Source organism: Barbatula barbatula (genome assembly GCF_947034865.1).
Source record: "Barbatula barbatula genome assembly, chromosome: 16".
In the NCBI taxonomy this organism is placed as follows: domain Eukaryota; kingdom Metazoa; phylum Chordata; class Actinopteri; order Cypriniformes; family Nemacheilidae; genus Barbatula; species Barbatula barbatula.
Window position 1 is genome coordinate 11,121,258 of NC_136779.1, and position 19,289 is coordinate 11,140,546.

At 36.1% G+C, this 19,289-nt stretch overlaps 2 protein-coding genes across 3 annotated transcripts; one reads left to right on the forward strand and one right to left on the reverse strand.

Moving 5' to 3' along the window:
* Positions 1-30: 30 nt before the first annotated feature.
* On the reverse strand, positions 31-7,861 carry rangap1b (Ran GTPase activating protein 1b). The gene is made up of 16 exons (XM_079475995.1): positions 7,670-7,861; positions 6,750-6,878; positions 6,542-6,669; positions 6,389-6,448; positions 6,126-6,305; positions 5,858-5,992; positions 5,391-5,549; positions 5,179-5,292; positions 4,999-5,098; positions 3,228-3,312; positions 3,011-3,140; positions 2,697-2,801; positions 2,506-2,608; positions 2,339-2,421; positions 785-906; positions 31-704 (listed from the first exon to the last, which is right to left on the reverse strand). Exons 2-16 carry the CDS (start codon positions 6,853-6,855, stop codon positions 626-628), a joined length of 1,689 nt encoding a protein of 562 aa, XP_079332121.1. The 5' UTR covers positions 6,856-6,878; positions 7,670-7,861; the 3' UTR covers positions 31-625.
* A 2,400-nt stretch (positions 7,862-10,261) lies between these two features.
* On the forward strand, positions 10,262-19,201 carry kctd17 (potassium channel tetramerization domain containing 17). Of its 2 annotated transcripts, none has more exons than XM_079477225.1 (7): positions 10,262-10,830; positions 14,490-14,598; positions 15,130-15,221; positions 15,515-15,613; positions 16,059-16,184; positions 16,477-16,604; positions 17,370-19,201. In XM_079477225.1, exons 1-6 carry the CDS (start codon positions 10,456-10,458, stop codon positions 16,573-16,575), a joined length of 900 nt encoding a protein of 299 aa, XP_079333351.1. In that variant the 5' UTR covers positions 10,262-10,455; the 3' UTR covers positions 16,576-16,604; positions 17,370-19,201. The 2 variants fall into 2 exon arrangements, with proteins under 2 accessions (XP_079333351.1, XP_079333350.1); XM_079477224.1 differs by having other exon boundaries at positions 10,291-10,830; positions 15,515-15,661.
* Positions 19,202-19,289: the final 88 nt, after the last annotated feature.

Consider the following 19,289-nt stretch of genomic DNA (forward strand, 5'->3'; position numbering starts at 1 on the left):
TTTATATCTATATAAAACTAGAGGCAATATGAAAACAAACATGTCTTTCTTCAATCAAAATAATTCAGTTTAATATTTTTAAAATGGAATGTTGCCAGTACATATACTAATGCACATGTAATGTTCTCAAACAAGTAATATTAGTTCACTTTAGTCCAGCATTTGCCATTTTTGCAATTCTACATTTAAAACTTTACTTCACAAAATGGCTCAAATACTTCTCACAAGAGTGCATTATTCTCAACATCAATCTTTAACCACTTAAGAAACGTCATACATTATCAAAATGATTCAAGCCCTAATTATCATCCAGTGCCTTATTTCCCATTTTCCCTTTTATGTATAAAAATAAAAGACATATTTCTAAAAAGAGATGAAAGTACATCACAACATTCTTATGTAAAGTTACTGTCAACAGTCGGAACTAGTCATCTTCATGCACTAGATATCACTGTACACTGTACAGGATGAACAGTTTTTTGTGAAAAATTAGATTCAGAATCGACGGAGCAAGAATAAACTATAACATAGTTTTAGAGTCTCATATAGCCTGTCAAGTTTGGTGATAGTCCAGTTTTTTGACACATATGAAGTGATTTCAGTGGCTTGTGTAAGAAGTAAAAAACTATGCAGTGGTCCTTTTTGCCAACGTGGTCTTGAGAGCATCTCTGGCACTGGAACAAGATTCTAAGACTTTGCCATGTCTAGAAAACAAACACATACACAAACTTTAAATATGCCAAATGGAACGTATGTTTTTGTTGCTACAAGGATGCAAACTAACCGTGACACAAACGCCTCCAGAACACCAGCCTGATCTAGCGGGAAGAACTCCTGTGCTGCTGCGTGCTCTAAAGCTAGCAAATGTCCAGGCAGTACAGAAACCTTAGTTTTCTTATCCTCACTCTGTAAAAAAGGAAACATCAATGGTTTGCTGAAATAGATGTATTCATTTGAGAAAAACAAAAAATACACATTAAAGAAACTGTTCAGATGTGAAACTTCTAACAATTTACATTGTTACAAATACCACCCTCATGCTATACCAGATGTATGACTTTCTTCCTTCAGATGAACACAAACAATAACTTAATATACAGCCGCCAAAACAATAACCATAAATAGACCATTTCTTTCTTTTTATTTATTTTTTATTTACTGTGTAATGTGTTTAAGTAAAATTATCATTTTTGTTACACTGTGAATTGCTAACAATAATTCTCACCCCCCCCCCAAAAAATAAAAATAAATATTGTTTGTATTTATTTACTTAGAAACGACATATTTATTAATGAAGTATTTTTTAAGACCTCCGATACTGCATAGAAAATATATTCACTTTTAAGGGATACAACAGTAACATTTGTACATAAAGGAACATTTCTAAAATACATTTACAGACATGCTCAAATTTGTTGGTACCCTTACAGCTCATTGAAATAATGCTTTATTCCTCCTGAAGAGTAATGAAATGAAAAGCTTTTGTATCTTGCATGCCTTTGGTATGTCATAGAATAAAGCTAAGAAGCTGTGGAAAGAGATGAACTATTGCTTATTCTACAAAGATATTCCCAAATGGCCTGGACACATTTGTTGGTTCAAAAGTGGGCTTCACTTTTGACAAACAAAAGCATGAAACATTATTTACAATATTATGTTGAATAAAAAATTAAAAGCAAAGTCTGATTTCTATTCAATATTAAATAAATAATGGTGGATGCCAATTACTTTTGTCGGTTTCAAGTTATTTCAGATAAAATTGTGCATTCTTCGTTTTTTCTGGAGGGGTACCAACACAACCTCAATTTGTACTACAGTTTTCATGTGTCTTGCATGCTGTCAGTCTTTCACATTGCTGTTAGATGACTTTGTCGTGCACACGTGAGGTTAAAATTAGTTGATTTTCAACAGACACTGGAATGGAAGACCACACTACATCTAGAAATCCTGCTTAAATTCAAATCTGGAATGCTATCTTAATTTTGTCCATATATTTTCTGTCTCGGTTTCTTCTTGAACAGGGATAAACATGACAAAGCCCAAAGTCACATACAACCATTGCTATAGTAATCCAAAAGATAAAATTATTCATTATTGAGCTTTAACATGTTGTCTTCTGAAGTCAAACACTCCTTTGTATTGATCACCAAATGAGCTAAAAATATTAATCTGAGCTTTTTCATCTTGAGCACCATATAAATTCATATGTTTTTTTATGAATTTTTATGTAAACTTATTTGTGTTCAACTCAAGAAAGGAACTCATATACATCTTGGATGACACAGTAAGAGAATTGTCATATTTAAAGGAACTATTTATTTTTCAATTGTTGTTGTACCTTTAAAAGTCCCAGATTTGAAATCAACGAGGAGATGAAACTGTAAGAGTGGGAGTTGGAAAAAGCCTTCCTCAGCAGAGCATCTGGGCGACATGAACGATTTCAATTACAATGAAATTCAACATTTACAGAAAATGATATGTTACATGGTACAATTTTGAGCATACCTGTGCTTTCAAAAACGGCTTGTTTTACTTCTGGTTCATCTTTATATACTGAAGAGATCTTAAGAAAAACGTCTGACACTTTACAAGCATCTGAAACATCAACCTAGAAGCAGCAATAGACGATTAATTCATACTGTGTGTTCTCAACAGATATTTACAGAATTGACAAAAAATAAGAATCAGCACTGCACCTCCTGCTCAATGAGCTGGACCCTCTTGGCTCCAAGGGAGATTAATTTCTCAGATGATGGGGAGTTTAGGAATGCCATGAGCTCTGATATGTGGTGAGGTTCCTCCTGTGGAGAAACAGGTGAACAGTTTTAGATAGGATCTTCCCTGTCCTTAAAAGTTATCCATAATGCAATGGTGGCATGCAATGGAGCAGCAGGTGTGTTTACTAAAAATTATTTCAATGTTTTATTACACGAATAAAAGGTCTGAATATAAATATAAAAAATAAACAGCTATTTTATCGTATAATGCTGCAGAGATTTGCTATGCTCACATTTTCTTCATCAACATTGTCATTGTCTGTTCCATTATCATCAGTTTCCTCTTCTGTATCTTCATTGTCTTCCTCCTCATCTTCATCTTCATAATCCTCATCATCATCATCAGGCTCTCCTTCATCATCACTAAATTACAAACATTACAAACATCATCCATCACTCCCCTTATTTCCCACAAGAAAACATGCAGATCATTTATCCAAAAGAAAATACCTGAGTGAGCCCAGCATATCCCCTAAATTCATACCCTCCATCGCTTCCCTGAGAGCCTCACAGCCATCTTCTCCCAAGCAGTTTCCTAAACACACACCCAGATAAACTCAAATTACCAGAGAATAGCAGTATTCTGTAAAAAACGATCTGGAAAACCAACATATTAGCAGATCTATTCATTTCTGACAACCAAAACATTAAAACACAGTAGGTCGTGTGCAAATGATGTCACGGCACTGCCGATGGAGGGCAGGTAGTGATTTTCTCCATAGGAATTCACTATAACAAACTCAAAATACCCGTGTTTTGCTTTGTTTTTGATTGTTCAAATCGATCAAACCATGAAAGGAGTTTTTGTTGTGTAGCAAAAGTTGATGTTCATTAAGGGGGGAAATGCAAGTATTGACTGAGAAACAGGGATAAAAGTGGCTTGTAAACCTGAATCTGGGCTGAGCCGGATCACTTTCTAAAGTGCTTGACGAGGTTTAACGTACCTAAACAATGACCAGATGAGCTCAAATTTACTACTCAAGAAACTTGTCATGGCACTGCAAAGATCCAGTCTGGATTAAATGGATCAAGTGATCAATCTCATCCATAGTCTGGGCTCCAGACTAAACATTTTAATGTTTAATGTAACACGAGCACTGTAGCCCCTGACTCAATTTTAGGAGCGCAAGCAAAACATTTAGGGGCACAACTCAAATCAGCCTGCAATGCAATTTTTCACATTTTCCCCTCAAAATAACTGTATTACTGATACTGACATAAGATACTTGATGACAGCAGATTTGGTTCTGCAGAGTCTACAGAGAAGCTTCGTTATTGATAGAGAGAATGTTCTCTGAATTAATTTGAACCAACAGAAATTGTACTTGTCAAAAAGTATATATTTAATTGTTTACAGCTAAATGAAAAGCCTTGTATTATGTTCTTACTATGATTTTATTGTTTATTAAGGACACTTTTCCTCATGTTGAAAACACAAGTAAATATAACATCAAATAATACTTTAGAGCAGTTGCCTGTAGTTGTTCTTGCTTTGAACGGATGTAAAATGATCCAGCGCTGTGTCAAGTAATCCAAAGATAAATTATGTTTCCTGAACTCCCCTGCTGTTAGTTTAGTTTTAAACGTTAGTTTATCAAATCAATCGTCCTCGGGCTCAATGAATCCGCAACAGCAAAAATCGAGTCGTAATGAGCGCCCGTTGTGTGTAAACTGGTGGCGAGCTCCAATTCTACTAGTCCTTCCTCATTAAATAACTAGAAGAAATTCCAAATTTGCAGGTCGCACATGCGCAAGTACTAGTAAAAAATGATCACGCTGACTTGAAAACTGGTCACAAACTGCATGGCTCAAGGCAGTGACAAACTGAGAACATAAAACTTTTTCATATTGAAAAACAAATTTATTTATTTTGGTTTTGGTACGTTCAGCTGTTTCCTTATAATAGACTTCTATGGGTAAGAAACGCACTTTCTCCATTTAATAAATGCTCGTTCTTTTAATGGAAGCTAGTTTTTATTACAAGTAAGGTTTGACAGAAATTGGGGGTTACCTGGTCGTAGTTCAGGTCGTTAAACACAGGTACTTTTAGTTTGTGATAGTGAATTCCTATAGAGGACAATGACTTGCTACAGGAAAATCACTTGCTGCGTGTCATAAAAACCATGTGATTGCACACAAACTATAGGAATCCTTTAAAGTAGCTTCGGATGAGATATGTACAATAATAAAATGATGACAACACATAGTGCAGTTACTATACCATTGAGGTCCAGTTTCTCCAGATCAGCTTTGTCCTGCACAGCCTTAGCAACTATCAAAGCAGCAGCTTCTGTAATCTCTCCAAATGACAAGTTCAGCTCCTAGACAAGACAAATTACAAAGATGTATAGCTGAATGAAACATTTATGCCATTTATATAAACGTTGGTATCATCACTCACCCTAAGATGTGGCAGCCCCTCTTTAAGGGCCCATGCTATAGCAATAGCGCCTTCTGAGCGTACCAGACAGTCCCCAAAATTGATGACCTGAAGGCACTGGAGGTGCCTGATAGCCTGTAAAGCATGGAAAAAGCAAAAGGTACACAAATACATTTTGTGTGCAAACAGAGGCTACAAAAAACATCTTTGAGATAATATAATGCACAAAGTACCTCTGCCATGGCTATAGATCCTCTCTTAGTAAAAGTGTTGTCGTTGAGGTTGAGGACCTGTAGGTTTGGGTTGTGTTGCATGGCAGCGGCCAAAGCAGTTACACCCGCATGGTTTATCCCATTCTGTGGCATATGGACCTCCTCAAGACTGCCTAATAACTGGGGGAGCAACAAACTTAAGGACTGACAAAGCAAAACCTTTAGCATTCTTAGGCCTAGTTTCAAAGACAAGGTTTATCTCAAGCCAGGACTAGTCCTTAGTCAAAATAGGATATTTCAGTCACTTATAAAAATGCTTTAGAAAACACATTACTGGTATGCATACAGAGACAAAACAATGGCACTGATTCATTTAAAGATATGTTAGGGAAAGTTATTTACAGCTCAAACATCCATTTTAGCCTGTCTATGAAACCGGGCCTTAATCTGATTTAACCTTTGATGAACAACATTTCGTTTAACAGTACCTTAAATGATTTGGCAAGTGCAGTGGCACCATCATTCTCCAGCCGATTACGTCCAGCTATAAAAACCTTTAGCCTCAGGGGGGAGCCAGATGCACAAGACTGCTTATGGCATTCAGTCAAGGCAGAAGCAAGGACCTATAAAATAACAGTTTCATATACCTTAAAAATATTTCTCCTTTTTACTATTTGTTACGCATGTAAATAGTGATTACAGACATTAACCATGTAATGGATAAAGGGTTTACAATAGTGTTGATTCTGCACTTACCGTACCCCCTCCAATGCCCATGCCACAATTATTAAGCCTGAGCTCACGTAAAGTGTAGCAGGCGGAACTCTTGAGCAGGGTTTCAATTGCCTTTACGCCATCTGGCCCAAAAGCATTGTCACTCAGGTCCAGCTGAGTCAGTCGGGCTCCTGATGTCATCAATGCACCGCCCAATGATTTCTACAGAGTTGGAATGCATCAGCTTATACACAATGGAAATATACTGTACTTATAACAGATATATTTGAAATTAAAAGCCTCACCAGTGCTGGGGGAATTTCAGAGCGAAGGCGTCCTGTAAACATGTCACTCCAATGGCATTCCTTTTCCAAATAAAATAAATGTCGAAAATTAGATTTTTTTAAATAGCAGATGAAAGATATGCAAGTGGAATGTTTTAGGAATGTAAGAATTACCTGCAGTTCACTTTTTGCTTCAAAAGCCTTTGCAATACCCTGTGCTGCCTCCACCCCAAATGTGTTTCCCTCCAATCTGAGGGACTGCAGGCCTTGAAACTGTTCAATCTCCTGCACAATCTCTTTGACTGCAGAATATGGAGGGAAACTGCTCAATGCTACTTCTTAGGAGTTTTAATTATGAATCCCATGCTGACATTTTACTTACCAGACTCTGCATTATCAAGTTTAAGCCCTTGTCCCTTATAGCTTAATTCTCCAACATGGGTCTTGGCGAGAGCCTCTGTAAGTTGAGCAATATCTTCAGAGGCCATTGCTGTTCTCCTTGTTTAATGTACTAGTACAATAACGAGAGCACATTTCAATCTCTATGCAAAATATGAACAACACAAATTGACATTGAACTGCAAAGTTAAACTTTTCGTCAGCAAGTTCAATTCATATATTCACGTCCTTTCTCATTTATTTTTAGAAAGACTCCAGTAATGTACTCTATATAATAGTAGATGACTGACAGGTTTCTATTTAAATACTAATACGACTAATAGGGCTCTGCAATTAATCGAAAATGAATCGTAATCGTCAATTTTGGCATTCATAAATTTAAAAAAAAAAGCGAAATAATCGAGGTAAACGGTTATTGTGCCGCATTCCATTTTGCAAACTACTTGTAAGTCGCTTTGGATAAAAGCGTCCGCCAAATGAATAAATGTAAATGCAAGGATCCTCTCTTTTCTTGTAGTATAAATCAACATCACGACATTTTGTTTACAGTGGTTCAGCAGTGCTATTTCTAGACATTTATTTTTCAGTTAAATTCACAGTTTAAAAGCAAAGTTTTTTCTATTTTCTATGTTGTTTTAAAGGTTTATGAGTAATCGTTTACAATAATCGGTCATAACCGAGCAGCCCTGACGACTAAAGTGCTTTTGATTAACTCAGGTCGTAGCTCAACGTTAGCATGCGAACACATAGCATGTCTGATCAACAATGTAACTTACACTGCACATGCTAGTTCAGACAATTAGCAACCTAGCTAATCCCTAAAATGGTTTCCGCTCAATTTAAAGCTAGCCATTTTAGCTAAAAGCATGTAAATGTTAGCTCTTTAAATTCAAGAAAATGTACCTTGGCCCACACCGCAGAAAAAAATGTGATTGTTTAGTTACTAATAGAAGATCGCAGAGCACACAGAACTAGCTTGACCACTGATAGAACCATCACAACAACAGGCACATGGAGGGCAGGACAGGAGATGAGATATCGCAACAGTTTTTTGAAAGTGCCGGTCCCCGAGTGAATTGTGTCCGCTTAGGACCCAATTTAGTAAGTAGTTGTAATGCCTAATTACAAAGTTGTTAACTCGAAATGTTGTTGTATGGCTATCCGAAGCTGCGTTAGCTTCTAGCGAGCTAAATACGCTGAGTAATAAACAAGCATTACGTATGAGCATATAAGCTTGATATAACATAAACGCCAGTATTTCTGGGTCAACATCTGCTTAACAAACAAAAAACATCACTTTTGATATTTTAAAATTATGCTTTTATTACAGTAAATAACTTAAACAGTAAGAACGAGATTTGTCTGATTTCACATCCCATATCCTTGATTGTAAACTATTATATGACGCATTTAGTGAAAAATACAATAATGGTCATTTTAACAAAGTACTAGCGACATAAATCGTAATGTAATTTTGTAAGAATTGCAATCAGGCGCTAAAAGAGTACCCATTAGAAGTTATTTTAGGGAACAGAATCACGCGGGGTCCTAAAGAGGACCAAGTTCCAGAGAGCACTCGATTTGTCATGACACCTGTCCCACATCCTTCCATAATAAAAGCTTGGGGTCCATTACCGTTGTTATAGCTTCCTGGAATTACATTATACTATTAACTTTACAGATACCATTAATTAATGATGTGATATATAATTTATGGCGAATTTGTCAGATGTCGGACTAGAAGATTAATATTTCTGTTGTGGTAGTATTTAGCCAGTGTGTAATTTATCATTCATTTTAGAGAATGAAGGATACGTAGATCTAACAAGCAGAGCGATTATTAATTACAGACATTTACTTTTGTATGTGCTATATGTTTATATAATGTTAAACCTAATGGATAAGTCACTGGCCTCATTAGCCGGAGATTGTTGGATCGAGTCCCATCTGGGGTGAAGTTGTTTTAAATAATAATATAGATGGGGATGTATATAAATGAAATTCACATAAAATGTGAATAAAAATGAAAATAATACAAATTAAAAATGACAAAGTAGTCAAGTTTCATTGGACACCACATCTTGATTTTAAAAAATCTGGTTTCGAGTTATTCATATCTTTTACTTTAGTGTGTCAGTAGGTAATATCAATATATACGTTTCTAAACACTCTCCAAATGTTTGCAGAAGAAAAATGTATTGTTTATGGTCCACACAGGGAACTGAACATCACTGTATTGGAGAGGGGCCAGTGTCAGGTAAGTGTAGCAGTGAACCAGGGTGCCATTCAGAACACAGCAGGGAGCATTGAATCAACTTAAGCCGTTTATTTTTGCACACATGAACAATCATCAGATGGGAGAGCCAGCGTTAACAAGATTCCCGAGGAATACGGTCAATGTATCTCTACTGAAGGGTCAAGGGTGCTTGCCTTCAACATAAAGCTCATCTAGGAGTAGTGAATATCCCCATCACATTCCGGCGTATTAACTCTTCAGCGTTGGTCTTTTGCAGAATCCTAGTGTCTTAGAACATAAGACAGAAAAAAAACTGAGACAGCTTAAAGACATATTGCAGTATTGTAACAAGAGATTTAATTTATTAACAGATGATAGCGTGGACCAAATGTTTAAAGCAGCAGCTACAAATGGACCCGCTACCCAGAATTTCTCCTGTCTTTCCAATGAAACAGCACACCAAGTGCTTCTTTGCATTTACAACATTATATTTATTACCATGCAACACCTTTTGGGCAAGGCAATACAGTGTAAGAACAACAATTAGGAGGAAACAGAAGCAAGACTTGAAAACGATTTAGTGCATCAGCTATTTATGAGTAGTTTATAGTAATAGCTTAACTTAGTCGTTGTTCATTTTGGCCTCATAAGATCTTATTATGAGCTTGTATACACATAACACTTTCATACAATTTGATTAACATTTGCTTGTCACGAAAGACAAAAATATCAAAATGTTGCTTATTAACAGTTATGCATTTTTTTTTAATTGAAGTCTTCACAAGATCTAGATCATTTCATTTCTGGAGGATTTTGGATACAAACCTTTTAGGGAATTAAATTATTGATTCGTTAAAAATGAACGTGAGGCATTTAAAAAATGAATAGTGGCACCAGACATTTACATTTACATTTAGTCATTTAGCAGACGCTTTTATCCAAAGCAACTTACAGATGAGGAAACATTGGAAGCAATTATAACAACAGCAGCGAATATGACACTTTTTGAGATGAGTAGAAAAAGTTAAGCAAAAAGCAATGAAGTAGACTATAAGACTTAACTAGAGAAGTAACTAAGTTAGAATATATTTTGTTAAACTAGATGCGTTTGCTTTTAAAACTATTTATTTCTATAGGCTACTTTATTACTATTTTGATCTAACATAATTTGGTGATGTGTGAAATAAGCTGAACCATCACAATTATTTATATATCGCGGCAAAGCAGCATATTTTCGTTTCTTAGAATCTGCGCAGGGTCCGTGAGTCAAAAACGCATCAACGGAGAAAGGGGCGGAGTCAGCGGACTGCAGAACACGAGCCGATCGGCTGCTGCGCTTATTTTCCTTCTATGCCACGAACAAAACCCGCACGCTTAGAAGCGGGAGACAGAAGAGCATCAGGAGACCATCCGGACCGAGCTGACGGTCTGCATACATAACACAAACCAGTCTATGTTTCCTGCCGTAATGGCAACGGAGGACAAAGGAAAAACGACGGTGCCTCAGGCTTTACCGGAAACTGGTTTATTTTCAACAGCAACAACACACAGCAATCTAAATAATAATAACAACAACAATAATAACAACAAAGACAGCGACGGAAGCGAAGGAGCCACGACAGCCACATCTGCTGCAGTTGAATCCGCCGGGGATGAAAATATTATTGGTAACGGTGCTGTCGTTAACATCACCGGAGGCAATAACGGCAAATGGGTCCGTCTCAACGTCGGGGGGACGGTGTTTCTTACGACGCGACAGACGCTGCTGAAGGAGCAAACTTCATTTCTGTATCGACTGTGTCAGCAGCAGGATTTGCATTCGGATACGGTAAGAAGCATGTGGTATGGATGTGACTTTCATATTTATTTTCTTTCAGAGCTTTATAATATTGCCGATGGTCTCAAGGCAGATGGATGGACACGTGCTTATTAATGCGTATTGCGTACCCCAGTTAACAGCATTGCATTCACAAATCTGTAATAAAATGAAGATCGCTTGTATGAATTATAATGCATTTTAATGTGTTACCAGTCTCACCTTGTTGTAGGGGGTCTGTCTTTGTGATTTTGATGGACAAATAACAGAAATGCTCCCCAAATATTTAGCCGTGAATCTCAGTAAAACATACAAATAAGCCTATTTAAGGAAGGATCACTTAGTATATAATATTGTGTGTATTAAAACATTTTTTGAAACATAAACAAATCATGTTCTTAATAATATTCTTTATTTTCTTTAAGAAAACTTAACCCAGGCACCAGTTTTTGTGAAATGCATCCAACTGCATGGTGTGGTAAAATAAATCTATTATTTTATCCATTTACTGTGTCTTTAAATTTTATAGTAACCACTGAGGAATATATTACATCGATCCTGCCTTCAAGCACATTTTTACACTATCCCTCTCTCCCGAGCTTTCCTCTGATATTTCCTTTTATTCCACTTTCAAAGCACCTTCTTCCTCACAGTACGCAATGAGGCACTGAAGTCATCTGTATCTTCTCATCACCCATCACAGCTCAGTTATTACTGACCTCTCGGAAGTGTTATGAGCTCTCTCACTCTTGTAATGAGATTAGAGTCGTGGCATCTTGAAGCCTCACAGCCCTCTGCACAAAAATCTATGGAGCTTGCTTTGTTCTATTTTGGGCATTGTCTTTTTTTACAATGGAGTAGTTTCCATAGTTTATAGTGTTAAATGAGGATCAAATTGTGCCTTCAACACAAGACACAGGAAATAAATTATTCTTCAATATTTTATTTTCTACACATTGATGTTTACGTCGTTCACATCCTTTCATACACTGTAAAGAACAGGGTTATTATGCAGCTCTGTTTTGAAATTAATAAATTCTTTGTTTATCTATACCTGGTGCTTCCCGTGGGATGCAGCTTGTTTTCTATAGGGACAGAGTTTTTATACTTGCTTGTGCAACTGCGGTGTTAAACATTCACACTAGAGGGGCATGGACAGATAACAGACTAGTCTAATGTGAATTGTGAGTTGTGCTGTGTGTAAAATCCCCAGTGAATACTGGTGTTCTTGTGAAATCTCGTGCGGGATGGACATCTTGTTCCCTGTGATTGTGACACTGGTGGAGTCATGCGCAGGTGTTGTCATGCCTGTGTCAAGTCTAGTCATGTTTACTCTCTGCTGCTCTTGCGGTTTTTAAAATTGGATTTGTGTGTGTTAATGAAGTTTAGAGCTATTAATGTTTGAAAATGTTGTTTTTGAATCTCTCCATGATAAACAAATGATTGTATGTAAGCTGCATGTGCCTTTGTGCCACAATGGCTGATGTGCAATGGCATGCGACTTCAGAAAAAGGGGTAGCTATTAGTGTTGTCAAATCGATTAATCGATTCCTCAAAAATGTTTCTGTTTATATAATATACATGTGTTTGTGCCATGTGTATTTGAAGAGTTAATTTGCAATGTCAATGTCAATCAAACGGCAGTCTGTTTTGATTTAAGAATAACAAAAACAATACAGGTAAATAAAACAATAAAAATATAGCACAATAAAAACAAGTTTAAAATGTGTTATTACTATAAACTCTTCATTTATATAAATACACAAACATATACATATTTATGAAATACATGTAATATATAGATGTATACACAATTCAACTTATATTTAAATAAATGTATGCATGCATTTATATACGGGTCAGTGAAAAAAAGGTTTGGCAAGATAAGAAATCTTTTAAAAGCTTGTTTTAAAAGCATGCATCAGATATTTAAAAAAGTACTTAGTGTATTTATGTGTGTGATTTTGTGTTATTACAAATAACATTTGAATCATTTAATATGAAAGTTAAGACTGAAGATACCCTATAATTTCAAATTCTGGCAAAGAATGATACATATTATATATAACCTATGGAATGTAAACATACTCATAAATATAAATAGTTTATTTTAAAAACCACATGAAAATCGATTTGATCAGAGTTATCTCTACAGTTTAATGTAATGCTTTTTTGCAGTGTTTATTGGGACAAACGCTGAAAACACCTTTGTTTTCTAAATAATCTTTGACTAATTAAAAAATGGTTAAAAAACACATGAATATACTAAACTAGAGGCTTCTCTTTTATTCCACATTCATTTTATATTTATATTAATATTATTTATAATTATATTTAAAAAAAATTGGTTATACAGAAATACAGGTTACCCCAATTGACACAAGCCATTTACACCACTTTGTTGCTCCTACAGCCAAAGGCCATTGTCAACAAGTTCAGCTGAAGTGGTTTTCAATGAATCGATTTGACAGCACAACTAGCTATATATTTTACTGAACTTTAAATAATCTTTTTCTCTGTCTCTCAAACCGCTCCTGAAAGCACCCATTTTGAATGTGCTTCCTATATTTTTTTATAGGCCTATGCATGTATTTCTGATGAAAAAAGATCTCTAGGTTTCCTTGATGAGCTTTATTTAGCTTAGATGAATAGATGTAAAAGTGCTCAGAGGTTTCAACAAATGTTTTCTTCTGTAGGCGGTTTGGGTTGAATTGAACACATCACTTACATCAGCAATTGGCAGATTGTCATATTTTATAAAGTTACCGTCTAAATGTCAGTTGGCTCACTGTTTATACTCACAGTTAGGCCTTGAGAACTGTTAATTTGTAACCAATCTTTCTTGTGCTCTTTAGTTTTCTGGGTTGTCTTTATAGTACATCTATAATCTTGCGCACTCTTTTAAACCATCATCTTCCTGTATACTATAACTTATATTATCCAGTTTGCCTTTTTGTGGACACATCTATAGTATGGATGTGTTGGTACCCCAGCTGGCCTCTCAGAGCGCTCATGCCCAGGGCTTAGTCAAGTAATGTTCTGTTGTATGATGTTGTCTGCATAATGTACAGCTCCGCAGGTCTGGTCTCACTGGAGCTCTTAGGGTTAATTCACTGCAGAGATGAGACTCGCCGTCTTTCTGGAACAATGACTGTGGCCATGCTAATGTGACCTGCACTCACTGCCACTTTCCACATGCCCTTTCCTTTAATGTTTTTTTTCTCTTTTGTGCCATTAAGTCACATTTTCATTCCTTGGGGCAATGTTCTGTTCACTGCATCGGGTGCATGTGCTTTAGTGACAGAGCTTCAGGACCTCGAGTTATATAACATTATTATATTCCTGGATAAAATGATAAAAGTGTGTACTGTAATTGGTTTAAAAAGGACTTTAAATTGTAGTGTTTGCATTATTATGCATTATGTAGTACACAAATCTGTAATAAAATCACTTCATTTATACAGACGGACAATAAATAGATAACATACTGTTCTAATGCTTTACTTGTCTACCAGATTAATGTTGACGTATCTTTGACATATGTGAGGTATTATTTATTTGTTAATCAATCTTGTAATACATAACAAATGTTATGTAATAAGTATGATTTATTTGAAATAATGTTTAACCACATTATTTGATTCAAAGTCCTGTGATTCGTGTGTGTATAGGATGAAACTGGTGCTTATGTGATCGACCGAGACCCCACCTATTTCGGTCCTATACTCAACTACCTGCGTCATGGAAAGCTGGTTTATAACAAGGAGCTGGCTGAGGAAGGTTTGTGAATTTACAGCGATAGATGATTTCAGTCTATGCATCTATTACATTTTCATCAATGTATTTTAAATATCATATTAATATGATAACTTGTCAATTAATATTATTTACATTTATGCATGTGGCAGATGCTTTCTTCCAAAGCGACTTACATTGCATTGTATTATACATTTGTTTCTGTTAGAGCATGGGTCATGGGCCTCGACATAGTTTGTTGTTCTTTAACAAAACAATTAAGTTTTTTTAAACAATTAAGTTTAGCTTTTCCCACATAATCATTCCTTACCGTAGAAATAAAATAAAATTTCAAAGCAACATTAACAATAATAAGTAAACTATTAATTCCAAAATATGTATGGTTAAATCTTTACAATATTGTACACATGAACAAATAAACAATATTTTTTTTCAAATTATTAATAATTGTTTTATTCTTGTCGCTTTGGATAAAGTGTGTGCTGAGTGAATAAATGTAAAATGTAAATTGCATTATTAAAGTAAACTTTGAAGTGTGCATGCCTTTGCCTTCAGGTGTCTTGGAGGAGGCAGAATTTTACAACATAACACCACTGATCAAATTAATCAAAGAACGGATTCTTGAGAGAGACTCCAAAGCCACACAGGTAATAAATAAAACCTATCACACCTGCATGTGCTTTTAATTAGTTGAAAATAAATACATTCATTTATATAAAACATTTTCTCTGCTCTTTCTATTTCTCAGTAGCATGATATTTCTTTCCCTTACAGTTTTTATTCTACACTCATGACTGCATTGGCACGCTTATGCAACAGCTGTCAGCCTTTCGCCCACTCTCTCTTCTTTCCATCTTTTTCTTTTGGCATCATCTTCTACATCCCACCACTTCCCTTTTATTCTTCACTTGTCCTTACCCACTCTCTCTCTCTCATGCAGCAAGTACCACCAAAGCACGTGTATCGGGTGTTGCAGTGTCAGGAAGAGGAGCTCACTCAGATGGTGTCCACCATGTCGGACGGCTGGAAGTTTGAGCAGGTCAGCGTGCGCGCCTGCAGAAAGCCCCGGCTTGGACTGCTCTGGACTGTGGGTTGGACACGGAGTTGATTTCCCTTCCCTTGATCCCAATGCTCCCAGTGTCCAATTCTTCCCCAGATTCAGAGTCCAGTTACACATAAAAGTGTGCTTTTAAATTTTTGTTATGTAATGGGTGGGTTTAGAATAGTAACTGGTGGGTTTAGGTGATGTTGATAAGTACAATGAAAACAATCCAGCTTGATGTTTTCCTTCATGGTCTTCATTCCTTAAGTCAAATTTTAAATATGAATGATGAAGACCCTTCTCTTTCCCTCTCTCTCTCTCTCTCTCTCTCTCTCTCTCTCGCTCTCTCACTCACTCACTCACTCACTCACTCACTCACTCACTCACTCACTCACTCACTCACTCTCTCTCTCTCTCTCTGTCGTTTTGTCTGCTCCTGAAGATGGTGAACATCGGGTCATCCTACAGCTATGGAACCGAGGACCAGGCTGAATTTCTCTGTGTAGTGTCGAAAGAGCTCCACACCTCGGGTGGAGGATTAGGGACTGAACAGAGCCACAAGACTAAGGTTAGAGATCTTTCACACACATACATTAACAGGCTCATTACTCTATACATTTTTTTTGTTGTGTCATTTCACAAACACTGTAAAGCACAGTTGCAATGAAATTTTCCTGAAAAACATGCTTACAGCCTACAAAGACTGCATCTTTTCATCTCTCTCGTTCCTTATCATGCATTAGTGTGATCTTTTCCCATTTGCACACCTACTCTTTACAATATTCATTTTGTTTTGCTATGCTGTCATCTCGTGCACTCCGATCCATCCGATTTCCGTTGTCCACTCATAACGCAACTAGTCCTCGGACACACAGGAGGAAGATGGAGCGAGGGAGGAGGAGGAAGAGGAGGAAGCGGGAGCGAGAAATGCCACCCCCAATGAGTGGATTAGAGATTAGAAACATGTGTCAATGTCCCCAAGGAATTGGTGAGGAATGCCATCATGTTGGTTGTAACAGTGATACTGTAGATTCTCATAGTATAGATGGTTTAGGTAAATGCATTTCAATGCACCAAAGTATAACGAACGAAATTATAACTGCTGTTTGTATGAAATTATTTCTCTTGTTGAGCATTGAGTGCAATGAAATGCAATAGCCTTTACCTCTTAGCAACTCCCTAGCATGGCTATCCCCCGTGATTAACTTTTGCAAATGTAAACTACACAAGTGAGCAGACAAACACAGAAATGTTCCAACTTAACAGTATATTAAATCATTTAATATATTGTGGAAATATCTAGAATAATACATTGGTTGGAAATTACTATATTACAATAAATTAAATAACGCCGAATCTCTGTTTTCCCGTATTGAAAAATATCCGTATTTGGTTCCAATATATAGAAATTTACTATTTAATCTAATGCATTATACTTTCCAGTATGTTTTCTAAATAATTGAGGTTCTTACTACACAGTTCCCGGTCCTGTATCAAAATGTACAATAAGATTCCGCAGCACAGGTCACCAGACTTTGAAATGATGACTGTTCTTCAGTCAAGCAAATGACTCACTCTTCAATATTTAGCTTGGTGTCTGTTCCATAAACTGCCATTGAGTCATTGCCATCTTCACCCATTTCACATCTTCAGCATAATTGATCTTCATATTTGTCATGAGTGCATAGAACATACAGGGAAGCCAGTCTGAGTGTATATTTCCGTCTATAATACAATTTCCAATTTTTTGCAGCTGTTCCAGATCCATGGATCCCGGATGTAGGATACAGAGAATTTTATTTTTCTAGATGTTTGTTTGATCATGTGCTCATGATGCTGTTTTTATAGCCATACCTTTGTAGATTTGTTGACTTGAGCAACCGGTATTAGTGGGAAACTACACAAAAATGTGCTGGATTAAAATGTAAGCAAAGGGTACCTGATGTATTACCATTTTAGAAACGACACAATTATTTCTTAGTACATGCCCTGTTACCAAAGAGTGCAACTTGAAGCACTTATAAACATCAGGACTCAGAAACGTCTTAATTTAACATAACTATAGTAATATGATGTTATCCACAATAGACTGTCAGTACAATACTGTAATGTTTATTCATCATTAGGGTTTAGGTCATGCACATTAAAGTGGCACATGAATATTGACTCATCATAGGCCATGTTTCATCTTGCAAACATCAGCAGATCAGTTTGTGCCAGTAGTGTCACCCTGGCAGACCACCAGAAGTGCACTATACCCACATTTTCAATCTGCAGCAGCCCATTTTGATAGTCAGTGGCGCCAGCTAAAAGGTTATAATGTCATTATAGATCACTGGGGTGTTGAATGATCTGTTTGTGTGCTGTACCTGTATGCTATATGGCATTTTAATATTTCCTGAACAATATTCACTTAGTCAACAAAACTTTTGTTCATTAGCTTATGTGCTGGAACTCTTTGGTGGATTATACTATGTTTATGTGCATTATGCGAAGGTTAGTTTTCTTCCTTTGTAATTAGCAATCAAATCAACACGCCTCAAATTAATGAATATTCAAGTTAAGCACTTTTTGCTTTGGCACAGAGCATATCTGTATTCTGTGCTATGGGCTGATTTGTATGCCTGAACTTGTTTATCAAATACGCCGTGGTTTGCACAAATTTGCATAGACATATCCCGATGCCTGGAGGTCATTTTTAAAATAAGAGTATGTTTGATGACACGGCATTCTCATGTTCAATCTGTTTGTAACGGCTACATGACAGTCATTTTTCTGTATTTATAGTGTGACAAGTGGAATTCACAAAGACAATTATGTTGCTACCAGGTCACCCTAACAATGTTCATATTATTTGCAATGGCACAATGATATTCTAAAACTGTGAAGATAAATACAATCCTTGTGTCTTGATAGACGGCAGTGATTTGCTCGTAATGTCATACATTCTATCATCAGTGAATAGACGTGCAAGAAAATGTTTTTTTAAATAGGACTGGTGTGTGGAACAATCATTATTTTGAATTTCTTTGCGTTTTTTAATATCAATATTTAGTGCGTCAGTTGAAACATTTGTATGGCCTTGCTTTTTTTTATCATGTGTGATGCTACATAATGTGCCACCTTTGAAGTGATTCTGAAACAATACATGTCGTATACTTGTATTTAAAACAGGGTAATAAATGATATAACTTGTCAGGGCACATTAAATATTTTTTCTCGAATATGTGTAGTCTGCACATTGACAACATAGGATTCTTGGTTTTCGATGAATGACAATGCTCAACTTATGTTTTTGCTTCATGCTTTTGTTTTGTATCGTATATTTTATGTAAGATTTTCAGGTGTGAAGCACAATATAAAATAGTCCCGGTAACCAGTCAGTTATGATTTCAAGCTCTAGGTGTTATTTATTTATCAAATATTGGATTTGTCTTTTTTATTGATTATTTGTTTTTTTCAAGTTGTGAAAAGTTAAGTAGAAGCTTGTATTTATTTTGTTTTTGTCATGCACACATGTACAAATTATGAAATTGAATTCATACATGTTACATAATTTATAAAGATTAAAAAACACTTTTGTGAGTTGTGTTTTGCATTTAAAGCACATATCCTTAGTAGTATGTATGGCAATATTTTTAGCAATCGTGTGGAAAATGTTGACATTAGAAAT